The 14393-nt window shown below is 51.3% G+C and overlaps 1 protein-coding gene across 1 annotated transcript in view; it reads left to right on the top strand.

Annotated features, from left to right (window-relative positions):
- LOC133362458 (prostaglandin E2 receptor EP2 subtype-like) overlaps positions 1-6698 on the top strand; it is a 50187-nt gene extending 43489 nt beyond the window's left edge. The window contains exon 3 of the mRNA XM_061581410.1: positions 5960-6698. Within this exon, the coding sequence (XP_061437394.1) occupies positions 5960-6694 (735 nt within the window). The 3' untranslated portion in view covers positions 6695-6698. The remainder of the gene's footprint in view (positions 1-5959) is intronic.
- Positions 6699-14393: the final 7695 nt, after the last annotated feature.

The raw sequence follows: 14393 nt of genomic DNA, 5'->3' as shown, positions 1-14393 counted from the left end.
ATCATCATCTTCATAATCCTCATCATCACCCTCATCATCATCCTCATCATCCTCATCATCTTCATCATCCTCCTCATCATCATGATCATCATCACCCTCATTATCATCCTCATCATCATGCTCATCATCTTCATCATCCTCATCCTCCTCATCCTCATCATCATCCTCGTCGTCATCATCATCCTCCTCCCCTCTCGAGGCGACGAGGAGCACAACTCTTCTTGCTCGCAGACGCTCTCGCGCGAGGGCAGCAATAAATAATGTATTTAGCGTCCATCTAATCATTTATTTATTTTGACAGCTGAGCTTCTCATCCGGAGGGCGACCGAAACCCCGGTGGCCTCAGGCTGGGCCGCATTGTAGCGAGCGGACGAGAACGATACAGCGGCAGCGTCAACAGGACCACGTGTATCTCTACACCCACCACTCTGCTCCTCATCACTCCTCACAGCGTTCAAATGCGGGACAACTCCAGCTGGCGCGCGTATTTCTCTCTGTCTCTTTGTCTGTCTCTGTGTGTGTGTGTGTCTGTCTCTGTCTCTCTCTCTCTGTGTCTCTCTCTCAGTCTCTGACCTCCAGTGGAGATTGGCACACTGCACGATGCCATCGGCCGTGTGGCTCAGGCGAATTTCGCCAGGGGTAACAGACTTGTGCATTTCCTGCGGTGCCAGGGAGGATCTGCCCCACCAGTACTTACACTGCCAGCGGCTCAACCCAATGTTCCGCCTTTTGGGGGACATCTTCAGGAAACTGGCGGTACCCTTCTACAACAGCAGCTTCGTATATGTGGTGCCCTACCTGGCTAACAAGCGCCATGACCTCGCCAACTTCGCCTGTACTCAGGCGAAGATGGCGGTGTATAGAATGAGAAAAATGATGCTGGAAGGTGACACCGACGGCTGCTCTGTGCTTCCAGTGTTCAGAGGCCTGCGTGTTCACCTTCTGAAGCGCTCGCTCGTCACCGTGGCGTGCGCGATGACCACCACGTGACTTTTCTTTCGTGTTGTGCGCGGTGCTTTTAGCGCCACAGCGCGTGGATTTGTAGCGTTTATTTTCATTTGTTTGCTGGTGACTTCGTGTATTTCATTTCGAAATCGCCTCCAGTGCTTTTGCTGCTGGCGGCAATAAAAGTTGTTTAAAAGTCTAAGTCTCTCTCTGTCTCTCTCGCTCTGTCTCTGTCTCTCTCTCTGTGTCTCTCTGTGTGTGTCTGTCTCTCTCTGTCTCTCTCTTTCTTGCTCATATTTATTCCGTCGATGTCACCGATTCTGAACTTTCCATTACTTGTCTACCCTAAGAGCCGCTCTCCATACTGCTGTTGCTGATGCTGTTCATGCGGCTGGTTGAAGTAGTGGCGGTCATGGTGGTGGTTGCTGTGGTAGTAGTGGAGGCTTAAATTTCGATTTAAAGCGTTCGTGACTGCAGGGATTCATCTTCTTGTTTCTTTCGGTAAAGTCACGTAGAAGGGAAGTAATAAAATAATAAAAAAATAAAACATAATAAAACAATTCTCACGACGTTTCGGCTACAACGCAAGCAGCCGTCTTCAGGTGAAGAATGAGACACTACCAAACTAGGAGCTTATATATAAGCTGCATTGGGGGTTGAAGAGCGCCTTAACAAAAAGAATGTGCATGTGAAGAGGAATTTAGCATATTCATGGAAAATGCGTAGGCGTTGGGCGGGGGGGTGTCAAAGTCATATTATGCCCATGCATTATGCAGGATCAGCAGCAACCAAGGGGGGGTGCAGGGATTAGCAGTAACAAAGGAAAGGAATGTTAATGATATGTAGCTGCAGTTACTCAACAACCACGTAGAAAACTAAAGTATAAACTACATAAAAAACTAAAGTATGAACTGCATCGCACCATCAGTATACTTACTATACTCTATAATAAGCTGAGTTACTAACAGCAAGTAATACATTACAATTCTACCTCGTAAAAATTCTATAATATGCTTCCATCTAAACCTTATTCTCTTATATCACACGAGCATATACCGTACTATATACTGCCATAGATAAACCCAACATTAAATTATATACTGTATTGCTGTAAACCAACCTATATCTTATACATTTAATATAACACTATGTATTATTCTACACACCCTAATGTGTATCGAAATGGTTTATTACGTCCTTCCAATGATTGCTGAGCCAGAATCCATCTTCTCGGTTAAAATTGTCTCTGTGTTTGTATATGTGGATCGCCTCATGAACGAATCTCTCATGATAGCCAGATGGCTTGCAGAGAACCTCTGTCTTGGAGAAGTCGATATCATGTGAGCCCACTGAGTTGTAACAGTGATCTGCCACGGCTGAGGTGTTTGTCCTACCGTGTTTCAGGTCAGCTTTATGTTCACGGATGCGGTCCGAGAAGTAGTGGAGGCTGTTGTGGTGGTGGTGGCAGTGGTGGCGGGTCCGTGACTGTGCAGTCACGTGTGTCGTCAATGCACCGACCCACATGGCAGTGTGCTGGTCGTTGTGCCACTAATCCACCCGTGGTTTTATCTAGATATATAAAATGTATATGTAACGATGATTGATCAAAGCCGATTTTGACTCCACACGATACGTGACCATCGAATGCTTCACATTGCGTGTCCATGCTGACACGTCCTTCCAGCGCCGCCTCCGTGTCTCCTCCTCTGCTTGGTCGCCCACTGGGGGCCTCTCTGCGGCCGAGCTTGGCGACCTGACCTGCTCCTCCTCTGCACCGCACACCACGCGTCCCACCCATCACCTCCTCCTAGTCCCAACCTCCCAAGTTGCCGACCCCATCCTCCTGCTCCTCCATCCTGCACACCACGCGTCTCAATCCCCCCGCCCCCACCCCTCCCCCTTCCCCCTTCCCCCCCCATCACAGCCCCCCCCCCCATCACAGCCCCCCCCCCCGCTCTTCCTGATTACATCTGCAACACTCGCCTGCCCGTGATGAAAAGGGTATTCAAGGTTGCGCCCACTGCAAAGAGAAAAAAAAAACCATGTAGCAACAATAATAATAATGCGACGAATAATGGAGTTCTTTTTTACATTTTGTGCCGGCTCAATTATTTTGAGAAAGCAAAATAAATAGGCACCGAAGCGTAGAAACAAGAGATCTATAAACACGGCGGTGCTGGATGCGAATCTTTGCCCGAGAGCTCCCCGATTCGCCCTTCGCTCCCGCGAGGTCGCATCAAGAGTTTCCGCACCATTACCTCTCTCCCTCCCTCCTCCCTCCCTCCTCCTCCTCCCTCCTCGTCACCGGCTCAATCGCTCACTCCTCGTCCCGCTTGCTCGCCCGCTCCGCTCGTTAGGCGACGATAGCGACACCGGGGTCAGCGCCGCCATGAAATCCCTTCGGAGCTGTGGGGGCGCCGGGGTGATTCGGGGTTCAGGAGGAGGGGAGGGATGTGGAAGGGGGGGGTGGGGGTGTTGTGGGAGGTGTAATTGCAGAGTCGGGACTGCTGAAAAATCTTGGGCTCGAATCTGGATTCCAGGCTGCACATGAACGGTTGGAACCGGGGTCCTCGGTGCAGTGCGAGTTGGGAATCTCGGCACAGTCGCCGATGAATTTCAAAGAGGCTCGTGGACTCACAGAGACGCCCTTGGACTCACGTAGAGACTCACTGACTCACATAGAGACCCATTGACCTGCTTAGAGAATCACGTAGAGACCCATTGACCTGCTTAGAGACCCACAGACTCACATGGAGACCCATTGACCTGCTGAGAGACTCACTGACTCACATAGACCCACTGACCTGCTTAGAGACTCACAGACTCACATAGAGACCCACTGACCTGCTTAGAGACCCACAGACTCACATGGAGACCCACTGACCTGCTTAGAGACCCACAGACTCACATGGAGACCCATTGACCTGCTGAGAGACTCACTGACTCACATAGACCCACTGACCTGCATAGAGACTCACAGACTCACATGGAGACCCACTGACCTGCTTAGAGACCCACAGACTCACATGGAGACCCACTGACCTGCTTAGAGACTCACAGACTCACATAGAGGCCCATTGACCTGCTTAGAGACTCACTGACTCACATAGAGACCCATTGACCTGCTTATAGACCCACAGACTCACATGGAGACCCACTGACCTGCTTAGAGACTCACATAGAGACCCATTGACTCATTGACCTGCTTAGAGACTCACAGACTCACATGGATGCCCACTGACCTGCATATAACTCACAGACTCACGTAAAGATCAATTCACCTGCTGAGAGACTGCTGAAAGAGACCCATAGAGGTGCATAGAGACTCACAGACGCGCACGTAACAGGCACGTGCTGTTTGGCGTTGTGTATCGTCGTGTGGTTTTTGCAGCCGCATCGAGGGGTACCTCACTTACCTCGCACACATTTCGACATTTCTCCTGCACAGTATCCATGTCGCAGCCTGGATCTTAGCCCCGCCCCCCGCCTCCCACCTCCTTCATTGAAAGGCTTGGGGGGGGGGTGATGTGTGGAAGGAAACCAGGGCTCTCGCATTGTGTTGGAGGCTGCCAGGGAACTCTTCCTTAACCCCCCCCCCCCCCCCCCGTAACACGCACACCGTAATAATAATAAAGTAGCCACTATTCTGGTTTGCGAAATGGAATTTCCGCACTTGGAGGCTGAGAGAAGAGGAAGTGCTGGGTATTTCTCTAGGCGTGCGTGCGTGCGGGGTTGAGAGATTTGTTTTTTTTTATTGGCTTATTTTTTTGTTTGTTAAGTTTTACTTTTAAAGTTTTTACTTTTTGCAAAACAAAAAAAAAATCTCGTTTCGCTCGTGCGTCCTCGTCAGAGCACGGCCACTGCTGTCTGCAGTGGAGGTGAAGGTGCAGCCCCTGCAGTTGCCCTCCTCGTGCCACTGCCGGCGGAAGGAACCTCCACCAGAGGGAGCTCGAGAGAGAGAGGGAGCCTCCCTCCTCTTGGCCTACTCTTCCGAATAGGTTTTTCCCCGTTGTCTGGCAACAAAACAGCTGTGTTAAGATCTTCTTCTTGGTTCTTTCGGTAAAGTCACGTAGAATGGAAATAATAAAATAATAAAAATTAAACATAATTCTCACGAAGTTTCGGCTACAACGCAAGCAGCCATCCTCAGGTGAAGAACAGGTCTGTCAGAAAGACAGCGTCTGAATGAGCACCACCAGGCTTGGCAGCGTATATTTAAGCTGGGTTGGAGGGGGAAGAGCGCCTTGACAAAGAAATTTGCATATCAAGAGGAATTTAGCCTATTTATGGGAAATGCAGGTATGTGATTAGTATTACTTATGCCCGTGCATTATGCAGGATTAGCAGCATCAAAGGGAGGGGATATGATGTTACAACACCAAACTGAAACCTTTTACACGGTGTTAGATCATAGGACGCCAAAACGCCTTTTGGCGTCCTCTGATCTAACACCACTTTGAGACGAGGCTCAAAAGAAAGCTGTCTCTGGTGTGGACCAATCAGTTTCAAGGAGAATGCATATTGTATCAGAGTATGTTTTTTTGTTTGCATTCTGACCACAAGCATTGTGGTTAATGCAGTAACATGATTCCTTGTAAAAGGTTTCAGTTTGGTGTTTTAACACCTTAACACAGCTGTTTTGTTGCCAGAAAAAAGGGGAAAACCCTATCCTCATATTTGTGTGCCGGCAAAGGAGGGCCCATGATGTAGCTCCTCTTCTTCCTCTTCCTACTCCTCTTCTTACTGTTTCTACTCCTCCTACTCTTGCTAATCCAACTCCTCCTACTACTATCCCGACTCTTCCTCCAGCATTGATAGAGCCAAGCAATCCTGACTCTCCAGCTGCTGCTGATGAGACACTGGAGCGTCGAAACTGGTCCAGACTTGAAATGACTCACTCCGCAGGAAAGTCCGTGTTACTGATGGGATGTGTACAATTATTACTCGTGTTCTTGTTGTTGTTGTCGTCCAGCTCACCACATTTCGCGTCTGTCTCCGTCCCGCCTCCTACCAGATCCGCGCCTTCATCAACGCGAGCGGCGCTCCGGCCAACGAGGCCCTCGACCTGCTGGGCCTGCGCATGTACACCATCACGCCCATCCTCGACCCCTGGATATACATCTTCTGCCGCAAGTCGCTGTGCCGGCGGCTCTGCGGCCGCTGGGCCGGCTCCCGCGGCTCCCGCGGCTCTCGCAGTTCCGGCGGTGGCGGCGTCGGACGCGGCTCCGGCCTCGGGGGCGACGCGGCTCGACGCCGACGGCTCAGCGGCTTCGAGCCCGATCAAGAGACGACGGACGCGGCGCCCTCGGTCGTCGCCGCCGCCGCCGCCGATCGCTCACCGTGCTCCACCTCGTCGCTGTCGCTGGGGCCGAGGGGCGAGAGGCACCAGCAGCAGCAGCAGCAGCCGCTCGTCAACGGAGGGGCCCCGAAAGCTCCGGAGGGGCCCGCGACGGCGCCGACGGTGACGCCGAGCGGAGGAGCCGCCACGGTGGCCGCGGCCGGTGGCCCAAACGCCGTCACCGCCACCGCCGCCACCGCATCGCTCAGCCGTCGCCACTGCCTTAGCGACAGCCGCCGTGACGACGATAGCTACGACGACGGTGACGACGAGGGTGACGATGGTGATGATGGTATTGTTGATGATGATGAGCACGGGATGGGCCGTGGGGATTCGGGCGACGAGCTGGCGACGGTCGTTGCCATCGTGGAGGCGGAGGAGTCGAGGCGAGTGCCGGCGTTGACCACGTGATCTGCCCGGCGGGGGGAGCTGATCGTGGCTCGTGGCGTGTCCGCGTGCGGGACGTTTTCGTGTTTTAATTTAAATTTGTGGGTTTTTGTGTGTGTGTGTGTGTTTTTTTACGCTAAAAAAATATTCAATTTTTTTTCAGGGTTGGGGGGGAGATGGGTGGGGTGGGGGGGAAGAAAAACATCTATAAAGTGATATTAATAATAATGTAAACAATAATAAAGGCGCGGCCCCTGCAATTGCCTGCTCGAGCCGACAGAGCCTCCCCCCCCCGCCCCCACCTCCAGAGGAGGGTACTTGTGGGTCTACTTCACGCACGCTGGCCAGACGTCTCCCGGTAGGTGTGAGTACCCACACTTCTCCCCACCCGCAACGCGAACCTCGCCTCGTCGGGCCAAACCGGCGTAACGCATTGAAATACCGCTGGCTGGGGCAGAGGGCCGGGCCACTTTCGAGGGCTACTTCCCTTGGGGCTTCGCACCTGCCACGCCGGGGAGATATTCTTAGGTTTTTTCGGTAAAGTCACGTAGGTAAAAAAAATAAAATTAATAAAAGTAAAATAAAAAAACCTAAGAATATGAATACTTGCAGTCACGAAAGCTTCAAATCTAGAATTAACGCCGGGGAGATCTGATCGGAACCGGCGGCTTCTCTGGATCGCAAGTCCCAAGTGTGCTGCTGGTGACGCGGCGGTTAGCACGCTGCGCTATTAAGCCGGCGACCAGAGAGGTTCGATACCCGGCCACGGCTAACATCAGTGGCGAGTGATGTCTCAACCAGTCCGGGTACCCACACCCTCCCCCCCCACGACTCCTCCAACCCTGTCTTCTGTCTCCAGTGCACACTGACCAGCGCGGTGAAGTACGCTCATCAATCCCCGTGAGCGACAACAGCGTGGGAGGGAGGCCTTCATCCAGCAGTGGATTGAGAAAGGGCTGTCAGTGTATTAGTGTTATTTACATCCAGCGCGGGTGAAGCTGTGGTCTGCCATCATCATCGTCGTCGCCGCCGTGTGTACGGGGTAGACACATTTAGTACCACCTCGTGGGAAGTCAGCAGTGACTGCGTCATGTGGATGGATGGACTGGCCGCCGCCATGAGAATGTGGAATTCCCCCGCACGGGGGCTCTAGGCCTCTAGGCCAGCAGTGGGAACGGCGGCAGAGAGCGTGGATGATCTAGGTCTCCATGGGCTAAGCCAGGGGTGGGGAACCTTTGTTCTGCCAAGGGCCATTTGGATATTTATAACATCATTCGCGGGCCATGCAAAATGATCAACTTAAAAATGTGCCCGTTATATTTGGTCAAACATTTAATTAACTCGCCCCTAATGCGATGGCTGGAACTGCTTCTCTTTGGCGAGACGTGTGATGTTAGCTGGTATTGATGATGTTGCTACTCGCAACTGCTTTTCCAGGTTCGCTCCTAGATTTCTTGAATTTCGAGTCCCGCCAGCGGTTGCCCTGGCAGGGCCACACCAAATTATTTTGCGGGCCTTACACGGCCCGCGGGCCGGACATTCTCCACCCCTGGGCTAAGCGAAGTTAAGCCTGGCTATTGTTTGGATGGGCGACCACACCTTACATGTGCCGTAGACTGCTGCGTGGCGACCGCTGTGTGTGGCAGTGGAGTCGTGCTATACTGCACTGTGCTCCCACGTCTATGCTCCCCGCCCTTCACCGACACGCGCTGACCTGCGCGGTGAGGCCCTCATCCAGCAGTGGATTAACTAACGTGGCCGTGCATGTGCAGGCAGATCTGCCGGCGCGCCTTCCCTGCAAGCAAAGTTTGGAGTCTGCGTTCAAAGCGCTCATTTAATTTGCGTTTGCAAAATCAGTTTTGTGTCAACAGCAACAATTCGTAACTTATTTCTGTTCGGGGGTCAGATCCCCTGAACTAAATGTGTGTGTTGTACATCCCTCCACCACCCGACACGTACAATTACAGGGTGTTTCAAAAAAATGTTAACACTCACATGGGACTATCGTTTTTTTATGCAAAAATAACGGATAATAAAAATAATAATACACTGTGACGTGATAACAAATGTAATGTTAATAGCCTCAAAAAGTGAACGAGTCTCCCACTTGTTCGCCATCGTTGTCAACGCGTGGCCTGGAATCTTCTCCATGTGGTTTCCAGAGCCCGGAGTCACATTTCATGTCGCATTGTTGCAAATTCTCAGAAGTGTTAAAAAAAATTTGAAGAACCCTGTCATATAAGTTGTCACGTGACGAACAAACGCGCCCAAATGATTACCGCCTCAGCCACAGAATCATATTCAGAATTTTTATAAACACTGGAGGAATCCGATGAGCTGTGAAGTTATTTTTCACAGATGTCCAGGAACAACAACAACAAACACAACACAAACAACACGGTAGCAGCGGCAGGCAGCAGCAGCAATAAAAATAAAACATAATAAAATTATTATGTTTTATTTTTTTATTTTATTATTTCCATTCAACGTTACTTTACCGAAAGAACCAAGAAGAAGCAACGGTAGTGTTTGCAGAGAGATCCGCACACATTTTTACAATTGCCGATACAATTCTATGGCTGTGTGTCGGGTGGAGGTGGGGTGTACGACACACACACACAAGTTTTTACTTTAATATTAACGTCAACGCCAACAGCAGCAGCCGCAGCATAACGATTATCAGCGTGAGCGATGATGATGATGGTAGTCGTAGTATTATTGTTTTTTGGTATATCGCTGGTCATATTTGCAGTATTTATTGCGTCTAGAAAACTCGAAATATGGAAGCCAAGTCATCGTTTCTGATATGGAGCGATCTCTGGGAACGAAGCAAAGCACCGACGTAGAGCAGAGCCCCCCCCCTCCCACGCGTGCCCGATTGAAGGGTAAACACATTTTATTGTGTGTGTGTCGCTGTGTGTGTGTGTCGCTGTGTGTGTGTGTCGGGAGCAGTGGCGCAGCAGTGGCGTAGCGCTGCGCTACGAACCTGGCGACCCGGGTTCGATTCCCGCTCACGGCAAACACCGGTGACGATTATCTGAACCGGTCATGGGCCTCCCCTAGGTCACCTCGGCTTCAAATGAGTACCTGGTGCGATGTGTAAACATCGTCAAGTGGGAAGACAAAGGCGGCCGGGCGTGGTGTTAGCCACCCACCCCCTCGTGTGCCGTGCTGGCCTTCATAGGTGCTCGCTAACAGCACTTGCCCCAACAGTCTGTTAAGGCTATACGGGGGATCTTTGTCTTTATGGCGCAGCGGTTAGCGCGCTGAGCTACGAACCCGGCGACCCCCGAGTTTGATTCGAGTGGCGCATATCTGAAGCGATGGACATTCCCGCTCGGTCAACTCAGCCTCGGATCAGAATCTGCGGCACTGGGTGGTCACTGGGGAGACAAAGGCGGCCGGGCAATGCTGTGTGTTGGGCACACATCTCTCCCGGCCTTCGTCAGTACTCACTCTCAGCACTTGCCCAAACCGTCTGTCTGGCCTGTATGGGGAACCTTTATCTTGCGTGTCATCGGCGCTCGCTAACAGCACTTGCGCACGCCGTCTGTTCAAGGCTACACGGTGGCTCTTTGTCTCGAGCTCTGCGTAGTGAGCCGCTGCGTACGGCGCGAAGGAAGTTCAACGCACGCGCAAACGGCCAAGGGCACGTCCACGGAGGAGAGATGGAGCGATGAGACGTGGAGGCGGCTAGCTTGAATCGTTAGATTGTGGCGTTGGCTTGGGAGGATGCCTTCGTCCAGCAGTGGAATGATCATGGCTAAGGGTAAAGGCCGTGATGATTGTGATGAGCATCACGACGTGCGGACGGTCATCGATCCCAGTTTTCTGAGTTGTCCCTGTGAGGGCAGTGATGCTGCTGCTGCTGCTGCTCGGATCGGGGAATGGAACAAAAAACAGACGGAGACGTTGCATTCCATGCGCCTCGACTTGGCACGAAGAAGAACGTCGGACGCAGCATCACAACAACATCAATCACTTCACAACAACATCAATCACATCACAACAACAACAAAACCCAGAGGGCTGAGCACGGGGTTCAACTGGCGAGGTGGAGGGAGCGTGCCACCATCGCCAACATCGTCAACTTCATCATCGCCAACATCGTCAACATCATCATCGCCAACATCGTCAACATCACCATCGCCAACATCGTCAACTTCATCATCGCCAACATCGTCAACTTCATCATCGCCAACATCGTCAACATCATCATCGCCAACATCGTCAACATCATCATCGCCAACATCGTCAACATCATCATCGCCAACATCGTCAACATCATCATCGCCAACATCGTCAACATCATCATCGCCAACATCGTCAACATCATCATCGCCAACATCGTCAACATCATCATCGCCAACATCGTCAACATCATCATCGCCAACATCGTCAACATCATCATCGCCAACATCGTTAACATCATCAAAGTCATCATCGTCATCATCATCATCATCATCGCCAACATCAATTAACATCATCATCATCGCCAACATCGTCAACATCATCATCGCCAACATCGTCAACATCATCATCGCCAACATCGTCAACATCATCATCGCCAACATCGTCAACATCATCATCGCCAACATCGTCAACATCATCATCGCCAACATCGTCAACATCATCATCGCCAACATCGTTAACATCATCAAAGTCATCATCGTCATCATCATCATCATCGCCAACATCAATTAACATCATCATCATCGCCAACATCGTCAACATCATCATCGCCAAAATCGTCGACATCATCATCGTCATAATATTGGCTATCGGCATCCCCATTATCAGGTATTAATTTGAGGCTTGGATCAACAACAACAACCGCCAATTGCTACTCAGTAGCGGTGACGTCACCACTGCGCTTGTGCCAGGCTAAGTGCACTTTGAGGTCACGTGTCGCTGTGCCGAAGGGCGGATGTCAGAAGGTCACGGGGCAGACCCCGCAGGTGCCACGTGTCGACTGACTGAGACGACTGGCAGATGCGCCACCTGTGCCCCCTATTGTGCCAACTCGCTACGTTTTATCCACACGGCGCTCCGCTCGTTGTTGTGAGCGTCGCTTTTCCGTCATCCATTGTTGCTGGAGGGCGACTGCCTCCCAATTGCCCAGAGGCAGCGTCCTTCACGAACCTCCTCCTCCTCAACAGAGGCCGATCTCGACACCGCTGGTACCGGTCATCGGCAAGTCCACTCAGCTCCATATCGGTCCATCTCTTCTCCAGCCCGTGCGGCGCCCTTTCAGCCCCCCCTCTATCCGGCCAGACAGAAGACGCTTGGGCGTGCCGTGGCTGGGCAAGTGGGGGGGGGGGCAGCTACAATGACCCAGCCAACGCAGCCTTGGCCTGCTGGGATCGTACACGGACGCACGCACGCGCAGGAGGGCCCCTTCATCCGATCGCGATCATTAACCCGTTTTCCCCCTCCTACCCCCCCCCCCCCCAAAATATATAAATAAAAAATCCTCCGTTGCCTGCACTTAGGATGACCGGAATGCGATCCATCACGGAACGTCTGTCTAACGTTTGGGCCCTTCTCCCAAAGAGGCAAGGAATGTATTCCATAAGACGGGCCTTGGGGAAGTGGGGGCAGGGATGGGGAGGGGGGGTACGAGGGGGGGGGGTACGAGGGGGGGGGGGTGGTGGTCAATAAATAAATAAATCGCGCTCGTGGCTCGCGTGTGATTTCTCCACGAAGCGTAAAGCCGGGCTCGGCTTACGGAAGCCACTTAGAGGAGGGAGAGAGGTTTGACCAGAATATGTATAGGGAGGGTCGAAAATAAAATAACAATCCGAGACGTCGAGTGAGAGAGAAGCGAGAAGGAATCCAGTGGCGGTGGCAGGAAGGGGCTTCTGGAATTCTCTTTTTAGCTTCATTCTTTTATTTTCCACGCCGCGGCACTTAAACGAGGGGCCCATTATACGGCAGATCGTGGAGAGATGTGAAACTCAGCCGTGGCTCTGTGGTTAAAGTAAACAAAACAATAATATCTGCGCCCTGTGTGTTTATATTATATGAAGCGTATATATATCACCCGATGGGAACGGTAAGTGTCGTGGATAGCGTGCTGCGCATGGGCTATGCACGCAGCGAAAACGAGTTCGATTCCCGCTCACGGCCACCAACACCAGTGACGAATATCATCATCACCCAGTAGTTAGACAACCTTGTCTAACCACTACCACCACCACGTGGTTAGACAACCTGTCTAACCACCAACACCGCCACCACGTGGTTAGACAACCACCGGTGGTGAGACGGGCGAGCTCACTCACTCTGTGTCGGTCTTCTCTCGTGACTCACCTGTTCCACCTGCACGTCCACACTTCCCATCGTCGTGTGACCCAGTGGGACTCTGCACTTGGCAGTATTTCTAGTTCATAGCCTCGTGCATGGTGCACTGAGACCACCGGATGAATTGCGCCGTATAAATGTAAATAATAACAATTATTACCACCGTCATCATTATTATCATCATTGCCGGAGCTCCTCACGCATCGCTACGGCTCCCTAAGTCAGACGGATGCGCTCCGAACGCAGCCTCAAAGCGGCGAGTTGATTCGTCTTCTCGGTTCTTTCGGTAAAGTCACGTAGAATGGAAACAATAAAAATAATGAAATAAAACCTAATAAAATAATTCTCACGACGTTTCGGCCACAACGCAAGCAGCCGTCATCAGGTGAAGACCAGGTCTGTCTCCCCGACAGACCTGGTCTTCACCTGATGACGGCTGCTTGCGTTGTGGCCGAAACGTCGTGAGAATTATTTTATTATGTTTTATTTTATTATTTTTATTGTTTCCATTCTACGTGACTTTACCGAAAGAACCAAGAAGACGAATCCCTGCAGTCACGAAAGCTTTAAATCGAAATTTGAGTTGATTCGTCTTCATTTGCTTGGAGGGCGGGTGGCGGAGGCAGAGGAGTGGGGGGTGAGGATCGGCTGGTTTCAATAACAGTAACGTTGTTGTTATTTTATATAAGTTTTGATTTTGTTATGTATATATATAAAGTCGTGTTGGTTTTCGGGCAGCAAACTTTCCGCCGCTGAGAGTAGACCGCGTGCAAGCACGGTGGCGAGCAAGATGACCAAAATGCGAAGTCATCAGTCAAACTGAATATGATTCTCCCGGTGGTGGTGGTGGTGATGATGATGGAGTTCGTGGTGGTGATGGAGTTTGTGGCGATAGTGGTCGTGGTTTATTTTCAAACCTTGACCACCGTGGATTTGATGTATGTGTAAAAAAGAAACGTGCCAAAATCATGGAAAATATAGCTGTGAAATATCCCTTTGCTCTCTCTTTTGCCCCCTCCTTCCACCTCCTCCTCCTCCTTCCACCTCCTCCCCACTCCACACTCATCTCCCATCCACTCCGATGCCCACGATAATTTATCTCAGCTGATGGGTGAATCTCCGGGAGGGAGGAGGGGGGCACAGAGAAATTCACATTAATTAAATATCCCATCGATCTCTAGATTAAACCTGGCCCCACGCTCTTCACACCTCCTCATCAATGCCTGTACGTGAATTATGCGCTATTCCAACGTCGGTTTTTTTTTACACTCAAAGACAAAGATCACCCGTATAGCCTCAACATACTGTTGGGGCAAGTGCTGTTCGCGACCCCATATTAAGGCGGCCAGCACCACGCCCAGCCACCTTTGTCTCCCCAGTACTAATGTTTACACACCACATCAGCTACTCATTTGAGGCA

The sequence above is a fragment of the Lethenteron reissneri genome, chromosome 8, assembly GCF_015708825.2.
Source record: "Lethenteron reissneri isolate LAM-NWPU_2019-01 chromosome 8, ASM1570882v1, whole genome shotgun sequence".
Taxonomy (NCBI): domain Eukaryota; kingdom Metazoa; phylum Chordata; class Hyperoartia; order Petromyzontiformes; family Petromyzontidae; genus Lethenteron; species Lethenteron reissneri.
The sequence above is the reverse complement of the archived record's forward strand: the minus strand, read 5'-3'. Positions and strand labels throughout refer to the sequence as shown.